Source organism: Cyprinodon tularosa, unplaced genomic scaffold (genome assembly GCF_016077235.1).
Source record: "Cyprinodon tularosa strain WSP-4 unplaced genomic scaffold, ASM1607723v1 ctg737, whole genome shotgun sequence".
Lineage (NCBI taxonomy): Eukaryota > Metazoa > Chordata > Actinopteri > Cyprinodontiformes > Cyprinodontidae > Cyprinodon > Cyprinodon tularosa.
Genome location: NW_024039493.1, coordinates 117,128 through 126,686, shown reverse-complemented (window position 1 = coordinate 126,686; position 9,559 = coordinate 117,128). Strand labels below are relative to the sequence as shown.

General features: G+C 44.4%; 1 protein-coding gene across 3 annotated transcripts in view; it reads left to right on the top strand.

The window, feature by feature from the left end:
* Positions 1 to 210: 210 nt before the first annotated feature.
* LOC119772986 (diacylglycerol kinase eta-like) overlaps positions 211 to 9,559 on the top strand; it is a 125,812-nt gene continuing 116,463 nt past the window's right edge. The window contains exons 1-2 of one of the 3 annotated variants that reach the window (XM_038269719.1): positions 211 to 401; positions 914 to 1,090. In XM_038269719.1, the coding sequence (XP_038125647.1) occupies positions 354 to 401; positions 914 to 1,090 (225 nt within the window). In that variant the 5' untranslated portion in view covers positions 211 to 353. Of the gene's footprint in view, positions 402 to 750; positions 1,091 to 9,559 lie in introns of those variants that run through there. The other 2 variants (XM_038269718.1, XM_038269720.1) reach the window with 2 other exon arrangements.

The window sequence follows — 9,559 nt, the reverse complement described above, 5'->3', positions numbered from 1 at the left end:
AGTCAATGAGTCGATGCAATCAGCTGGTTTTCCTTAGATAGAAAACTTTGAATCAATCTGACTGGATGATCTGGTGAACTGGAAAGTGACCTGAGATGACATGATGTGAATTGGAGCTATAGAAATAAACTGAATAGATCATACTGTTTGACAGAAAAGAAAAGCTCCCAGCAGCAAAGGGGGAGGGAAGGAGAGGGGAGGAGAGGCCCCGGTCCGAGCTGAGAGAGGAGGCAGAGCGGAGGGAGGACTCGGACAGGCTGCTCGTCTCCTCCTCAGCGGCGGTGAAGCAGGTCTCTGATTCCTCCTCTTCGGTGTTTGTCTCCCTGTCAACGCGGAGCTGAAACTCTGGCGCCATGGAGGAGGTTCTCCCCTACAGCCGCAGCCCTGCCTGGGAGGAACTGGTCAGTTAAAGCCCCGCACCGGCCGGAGGAGGACTCCTCTCACTCCGTCCGTTTCTCACTTCGGCGGTTCCGTTAGATCGTTTTTTTACTGCGGGGAAAAAGTGCCAAAGTTGGATTTTCTGTCCAAAGTTAAAGTTAAACTAAGCTGAGAGCGGCTGCTTTGCTTTTATTGCTGGTTTTCAGTAGTTTCTAAAGTCAGGTGGGTTTAGTTTGGCTGTTTTGGGCTTTACCGGCCACCGTCCTGCTGCTTCAGGACCAGCCTGTCTCTCTGTCCGTTACAGGACAGACTTTCAGTCCACTTTGAGACATTTTCCGTCCCTCTGTGGAGGTAGCGGTGGTGTGGCGCTGTCCGTGGGTCTGCCCCTCGGTGGGTGGGTGGGGGGGCGTGGAGCCCACCGACCCACGGAGCATCCTTCCCTCCGCGGCGTGGGGAGATGACAGCGAGGAGAGACGCTTGTTCCCGGGGAGCAGCGCAGTCTAACCGGCCCCGCTCTTCTTCCTGTGCCCCACAGGAGCCGGAGAAGGGGGCCGCCGCGGGGGTCCATGCCCATGTGGAGGCCGCCGCGGCCGGACCCGGACCTGGACCCGGACCCGGGGCGGTGGACGAGTCCTCCGACAGCGACGCGGAGCAGGAGGGACCCCAGAAACTGATCCGGAAGGTGTCCACCTCCGGTCAGATCAGGAGCAAGGTAAGCCCCCCCACCCTGATTTACTGGAAACGTGGAACCAACCTGTTGCTGGTGGATCCAGGTTCTACTGGTTCTACTGGGTTTAACATTAATTAATTTGTTAGCAGGGCCGCTACCAGGTTTTTGGGGCCCCATAAAAGACATTCAGAGGCAGTTCTAGACGGGGGACCACAGGGGGGCCTCTGCCCATATAGCACTGGTCCCTTTAATGGCCCCTGTACTGAAAGTAGTGATGCACTGATGCCATTTTTTGGCCCCGATACCTGGCTGTGCAGTATCAGCCTATACTGAAACTGATGTGTGTGTATCTATGAAGAACTGCATCCTACCTGGATGTAAAATAATCGCCATCATGGCTTCATGTCAAGCTGCTGCCTTCCTTTGTGAAGCAGGAAAAAGACTAAAACAAAGTGAATCCAGTAGAACTTTCTATTGCCTACCTGGAATGGGCGACAATAGTTGAAGAAACTTTCGGTGCCCTATTGGTCGGTACTCGCCGATACCGATGCCACCATTTTAGAGCTGGATCGGGGCCCGCCTGATACTGGTATCGGTATCAGTGCAACACTTACTGAAAAAACACACAACAAAAATTTATGCAATTATTTAAAAAAATATACTTTTTAAAGATCTGTTATTGCAGTGTAACTAAATCTATTTCTAATGATCATTTGTCATGAAAGCAGAGACTAATACTGATTTGTATCTTGGACTGATTTATTATTTTGCCTGGAAAATTTAGTTGAATAATTATTTAGAACTTGCAGGCAGTTTTAGCTTCACCTGTAGTGAGAAATGATCACAGTTTGTATCCGTTAGATCAACTCTGCAACCTGGGCTCTATGGCTCTATAGAATACTAAACACTCTTGTCCTAGTTTTTCTTTTTTGTATGCTTGTGGCCCCATCACGCCCCACTGATATATTTCGTCTACAACCACTGAAGACATTGATATTGGTCCCCACACACAAAAAAAAATCTATGTAAGCTTTTAAACTGCTGTAAAGATGAATTGATTTGTTTCATTTATGATCACTATTTAAAATCAGGGCCGGCTTTAGGAAATGTGGGGCCCTAGGCAAAGACAGGCAGGGGGCCCTCTGAATGAAGAAGACAACACATCAAACAGCCCCATTCTCCAGATAGAGAAATGTTAATAGAATAGACATCCATTATCTGTTCTAGGTTGTGTCCCTCTCTTCTTGTCCCTTTTCTTCTTGTTTTCCTCTCTATGTTTTGTACTCAGCTGACTTTTCATGCTGTCTCTAAAGGAATGAAAGATTTTTTCCAAGCACTAAGCTCACTTAGCTGATTGCTCCTTCCTGTGTTTCCAAAAAGGCCAAAGTAAATAACCCAGTCCTTCTTTTCACTGTAGACAAGCCATGATCTGCTTATCTGTTCTCCATTTTTCATTTGGATGAAATAATAGCAGCATGAATCATGACAGCAGACAAGATAGAGGAGAGCAGGAGGCGGGGTTACCAATCTACTCGCTCTGGAGAGCAGAGTTCGCTGCTTTTAGATGTTGTCTCCAAAGTCTCCAGTAGGAGAAAAAAGTCTCTAGATTTGGCGCTAGGAGCTTTTTAGAAATCAAAGTGCTAGAGGGGTCTGAAAAGTGGCTAAATATAGCGACTAAAGCGCTAAGTTGGCAACACTGCTCTTTGCATGGTTTGTTTTCAAATGGTTTGCTGCTGTCTGTTTGGACCTTTCTGAACATGTGCAGCAAATGGACTGATCCAATATGGTGGACACTGAAGGGGGGGCTGAGACACACTTAATATTATCAGCGTTCTGATGGCATTTTAGCCAAAGGATTTTTATCAAAAACATAATTAATGTGCAGAAATAAGCAATAGTTGTATTAACCATACATGGAAACAGAATTTTATGGGGCCCCCAGGACCATGGGGCCCTAGGCAGCTGCGTAGAATTGCCTAATGGTAAATCCCGCCCTGGCTGATGGATCCAGGTTCTACTGGTTCTACTGGGTCTGAACAGAACCTGGATTTCACCATTAAATTCAGTGGTTTGGCTCAGCAATGAGGCTCTGCAGCAATACCCTCTGCTTTTTATCCCTCACCAAAAAATACATTTACACTTTGGAGCCGCGGTACGAGCAACCTGCCGGTGACATGAGGGGACCTGATGCAGGACGGGGGGGTTTGGTCAATATATTCATGCTTCTCGCTGTTTACTGCTGAAAAATGAGGAAAAACACAAACATTATTTATTTCGCTGCTGGATTTTCTTTTTATATTTGAAAATTTTAACGGGACAATTCTTCTTCTTCTTCTTCTTTTGGGGCCCTCCTCACAATTTATTTGTATAGCACAATTCAGTACAAAGACAATGCAAAGTGCTTTACATGATTAAAATATAGGAAAATAAAACAGAATCAAAGCAAGTAGGAAAAAAAATAGTTAAAAGATTAAAAAAAGGGCCCTTAGAATCTTCCTAACCCCCCCCCCCCATACGGTCCCCTGTTTGTTACTATAGTATCATACAGAAAAATGAAAGATAATAATATAATTAATGTGGGGTTTACCTTTGATATAAAATGGATATTTTCAAGGAGTGATGCTTTTAGGGTTGCAACTAACGATTATTTTGCAAATTGATTTTAATCTGTTGATTATCTTTTCTATTGATGATCAAATAGCAAAAGGTTCCTTAAAGTAGATTTTTTTACAGAATTAAACCAGGAACTAAACTAAAACTTTTCCACTTGTGTAGTTCTGGATGAAAAGTTTTTTTTAATCTTAAATACAAAAAAACTCATTTTTTTTTGTCCAATCTTGGTATAATTCCTGCTCTTAGTGGGTCGCTCTGTCAGCTGAAGGCATGTTTTACAGTCTCTATACTTCCTTCATCGATTATTAGATTATTTGACGGTTATTCAGTATTTGATTAATCTGATGGATTGATTCAGTCCTAGATGTTTCTGATGGTTTAGATCCTTCAGCAGATCCGTTTGGCTCTGCTCCGTGTGGCTCGTCTCCAGTCATCCTCGGTGGGTGGTTGGTTGTTTCTGTTTTGGAGGTGCGTCCAGGATGGGCTCTCACCCAGCAGCCGCTGCATGCAGCGAGCTGCTTCTGTTGCTTTTCTGCTTTGATCCGTTCCCTGCTGGAGGATCTCCTGCTCAGCAGATCAAACTGTGTTGTGAAATAGTCGTATTTATTGGAGGCTCTGCAAATACTGAACAAATTAAAAACAACGTATTTTTGTAGGAATAAAGTTATTAAAGTTGTTTAGTAACTGGCCTTATGAGAAAAGATGATGTCAGCTGGTAAAGGAAGGCCTCGCTGCACAGTGGGAGATAGATAAATGATCAGATCCTTGTTTGATGACATCGCCTGCATGAAGTCTGTGTCATAGTTCAGGATTTAAATTATATGCATCAGTTATTCCAGGCAGAAATTAGTCTGCCTGTTAAAGGGAATGTAAAAAGTGCTTCTAAATCTCAGATATCCAGACACCTTCTTCCACAGCTTCCATTTCAGGCTGTAAATGAACTGAACGATGCAGGCGGAGGCTGTTTGATGGATTATATTGAGCTTATTTCTCACCTCTAAAGCTGCAGCCATTTTTAACTCTGGGCTAACTCCAAAAAAGTTAACAATCCACTGGACTTTGTCTCCAAGTTTGAAGACGTAGCCCAACAAAGCCTTGTTTTTGTTTAGAAAACATGCAAATAGAAATTTGTCATGATGTTACAAAGTTCTGACCCAAAAATGCAGAAAAGCGAACAGAGAGACCAGGGAAAAGGTTTAACGGGTTTCATTGAAGAAATAAAACAGGAGGAGAAGTGTTGCTCTGAACACTGCTCAACGTGAGGGGAAGACACATCGGTTAGTTCAGGCTCAGTGGGGAATCTGACTCGTGAAACTTGGAGAAGAGGTTTTGGTTGCTGACTCACGTTTCCAGAGAAGTTGTTGTATCCTTGACTCCTGTCTATGTGCCGTGGTTCCAGTGTTTGTCTGATTCGGTGGAGGGCGGAACAGGTTTACCCAGAATGCGGTTGATAGTTGGAGAACCGAGATACTGACTGCCAATCAGATTTCCTGCGGTACTTGAACGGGTCGTAGTGGAGATTAATCCCTTTCTCAGTGAGAAGCTCAAACGATCTCTTGGGGAAAGTGGATCCAAACCTCCTGTTTGAATCCCAGCTCAGTTTGAAGCTCAGTTTATCCTTCCAGGGAGAGAAGGTCCGAAAATCCAGTTAGCAGGACAACCTCCTGCTAAGAGGCAAAGACAAAACAAAGTTAAACTCTGGTTGACACAAACTAAGCATGACTAGAGTACCCTAAACTGGCAAACACTCTGGCGTCGAGGAAGTGGCAGTCAGCAGCTTAAGAACACTCCGTTAACGAGGAAACCATCAGCAGGTGTGAGAGGAGGTGGACCAGAACCAGGCGCCTCCTGGTGGAGGAAGGGAGACAAACACAGAAACACAAAGAAAGGAGTCCTGACAAAATTGATGAACGGGTCCCCCCCTTTGGAATGGGGGTCGTTTGGCTTCTTTGTTAGCCTGCAATGCCCCATACCTGTCTATGTCTCTGAAAGGGGGGTCGTTAGGGGGAATTGTTGGCCTGGTGAATAGGAGAGGTCTTCTGTTCCGCTGTAAAGGGGTTGGGGCTGCGATGATAGCGGGAAGGAATCAACTCTATTGCTGAATTGTAGGTTTTTGGAAGCTTAAAGTTGTAGGGAAATCAAATTTAAATGTCAAATATAGTATATAAATGTTCTCTTTATCAGACCATACTGTCCCAAAAGTTAGAACATTTCTATTTAAAATAAAAATCCTGTCTTAAAGTTTATTTTTTTTCCCCCGTTATCTTCTGCAGGCCAGTTAGTTTTACGTCAGCCTGAACACCTAAATTCGGCCAATCATATATCAACGGTCATCTGTCAATCAAATGTTTCCGGTCATAGCATCTTGATTCATGTGTCGCAGCTAATATACGCAACGGTTGAAACCAGAATCCTTTCCTTCCCCATTGAGTTGCGTCCCAGTGTTCACGGGGATGGACGTCTGTGTCTTCGGCAGGCGTAGAGCTAACAGAACTGGCAGCGTTGCGAGGCAAGGGCTCAAACATGTACGGCTGGAAGCCTTCTACACCAAACCAAGCTTCTGCCGCCCTGGCGTCCTCTTCCACAACATCTTCGTCCCCGCTTTCCTCCTCTAAATAAAAAATGGATGACGGAGGAGACTCATCCACGACCTCCGACACTAAACTCTCCTCCTCTTGCATGTTTCCGCTGTCCATAGCGTTCCTTGACAGCGTCGTTTCTAAGTCACCAATTTAGTGCTACTTGGTCCCAATGGAATTTCCCATTGGGAACCTGCTAGCACTAAGTTGCTAACTGGTTAGCAAGATGCTTCCGACAAATCGGCCACAACCAAACTTGCTTGCGAACCTTCCGCCACAACAATCCCACCCCCTTGATAATCAGATCAACCAATCAGATTCACTTTATTCACTCGTGTAAAGTCGGGATCCACTCGGAGAATTCGGAAATACAGCGGTTGGAACAGCCGCTTCCCTACAACTTTAAGGTTGGTTTTTCTTTCTTAACATAGATGCTTCCTTCCTCTCAAACCACCTGTCTTCTTTGTCCAAAATGTGAACATTCTGGTCCTCCAAAGAATGTCCTTTGTCCATCAGATGTAGATGTAGTCTTGTCCGGAGCAGGGCGCTCTTCTGTGTTGGGCCATGCGTCTGTGGAGAGGTTGTTTGGTTTCTCCAATATAAAGATTAGATCATTCCTCCCTGCATTGACCTGCAGACACTCTGCTCAGATTAGGTCTGGAGGTTTGGTTTTTAGGATGAACTAGTCTCTGTTTCAGGGTCTGGGTTAAACATGACATCAAACAGAAGATGAGAGGAAATGTTCCTCCACAGATGAAATGCCAGGTCTGATCTGCTTCTGTCATGCAGGACTTAATGAGCGGATGTTGCTCTAATTCTGTGACACCTAAGCTCACTTGGCCGCTTTTCCTCTGCGCAGCAAACGAGTCCCGTCCTCCCACAGCTAAGGAACCACTTAATTATTGACTGCCCCACTCCACCCCGCCTCCATTATTCAGGATGAAGGCCGGTATATTTAGAAACTTTGGGGAAAGTAGACTCTGGGCAGAAGTTTGTTTTAAAGAAGCGTAGAGGATCAGCAAACCTCTGCAGGCGTCTGGAAAAGCAGGAAGAAATGAGAAGCTGGATATTTAGGAGTTTTGGAAGCGAATGGCTACAGGATATTCTGATGGATTACATCTACAAAACCTCTGCTTTAGATGACGTGACGCCGAACCAAAGGCAGACCTGCTCAGGAAGTGGAGGTGAATTAAATGTTTTTAGAGATAGCAATCTGAGAAGTGTGGTGTGCTCATATAGCACGTATCTGAGAGGTCTGTAGATGAAAGCACAGCAGCTGGTCACGCACTCAGTCTGTGTCAGGACTTTGACTAGACCCTTCTACTACAGATATCTACCAATCTAAGCTCTATCTGTTTGTTGAAGGTCTGTGTTCTCATGGAAGATGAACCTCTGAGTTTTAACCTCTTAAGCCCCGAAACTCTTAGGAGCAAATTTAGCCTGAAATTAGATATGGAAATTAAAGCCAGTTTGGCTTCCAAACTATAAAGTGGAAATAAAGTTGTATTTGTGTGACAGAAATGCATGGAGGAATATTTATCAGGTGGAACCACTATTTCAAACGTAATTAAAACCGCGAGCGGTATTGGCGGCCCTCGCAGCTTAGCGCCGCTGTCTATTTGGTGAGATATACAGTATGTACCTGCCAAATCTCAAATCTCTGTGACTTACGGTTTTCCTTAGTCAGCTAATTCTGTTGCATTTTTAGGAATGCTTATTAATCTACACTGACCCTGTCAATAAATGAATAAATATAAATCTAAACTATCTCGTAAATGTAAAAAAGTAAATGAAGTGTAAGAAATGACAGTCATTTTATTAATTCGATCTTTTTTTTCAATGAAATAAAAACTGGATTGGATTTATTCTCTTCTCAGTGTCGCTCTGTCTCTTTAAACACCAGTGAGACACAAGAGATAGTTGAGGGGGGGTGAATACTTTAGCAGATGCCACACGGACCTGATCTCTCCCCCTGAACGCCTCACCACCACAGCTGACTCCAGAATCACTCCATCCTGCCGTCACTATAGCATAAAGTCACCGTGTCCTCGTGCTCAGTGTGTTGACATTGGACAGCGGGGGGGGTTGTTCCACTTTGCTTAACTCTGAACCTGTGTACACGCGTGTGTCCCCGCCCACCTCCTATCTCGGCGGTTGGTTGCCACAGACGACCGCTCCCTCCATGTTGGCGACCTCCATGGATGACGGCGCGCACACATGTGGCTCTGTGACTCATCTTAGCTGCTCCTCCAATCCTCGCATCTGCTGCTTTCCTTTCACCGCAGCTGCAACAGATTTCTCTGAAGAATCTTCATCGAACATCATGCAAGACATGTCAGCATGTAAAAAATAAATAATTATGTAAGAAACGGGAAGGATGCACCGCTACAAAGTTTTTCCACTATCAATACCCAATAGAAATATTGGAATAAATTCTGTTGAAACTTTAACGCAACAATTGTTGGACTTTCCTGTGTTTTTACTGGGTTTGGGCAACAGAAAAAAGTTTGATTTAAGCTCAAATCATGTTCAAACAAATAAAAAATTAATTAAACTCAAACTCAAATATTTTTGTCCTAAAAATTATTGACTAAATTGTCAAAGGAAACGTCGCTCATATTCAGAATCCAAACTTCTGAAAGTTCTTTAAATCTGAAATGATTCCATCCTGTTCAATAAATGATCAGTGTTTTTAATTCAGAGTAATTTTCATGTGAATGTGCTTTACTGGAGGCATCCATGTTTGTCAAAGAACACTACTGCCACCTACTGGTTAGTGACGTCACGGTGCGGTATCGGCTGTTGATCAAGTCCCAGTGCTGTATCTGGTGTTTGTCACAACGCGCTATTATCCAAGTCATCTTGAAAACATTCTTCTTCCAAATGTTGGCTACATATTACGGGTTTTTTCTCTGGCCAGAAGTTCGATGGCAAATCCTCCCTCTTCAAGTTGGCAATCCAACGACCAACCCGTCCGTGGAGGATCAGGAATCAGAAAGGTGAAATAACTCTTTTTTTCACTTTTACCCGATGTATTCCAGCATCCAGCTGCCATGCACGTGGGCATTGTCAGTTTCACTGTAGCTCTGGTGAATTTCAATGGTGAAGTCCTCTGGAAATCTTCAATAATTGTTGTTGATTGCAGATGTGTCTAGTAGTTCCCATTGATTTAGCTTGGAAAGCGGGGAGAATGGCGCTAGGCTTACCGCACCGTGACGTCACTGCTGGAAGATGGCAGGAGGGAGGGGTTACGGCACTATGACGAAATTGGCCAACGAATCAGGCCGATTATGTCATAGCAGCCGCTGAATTTTAGATT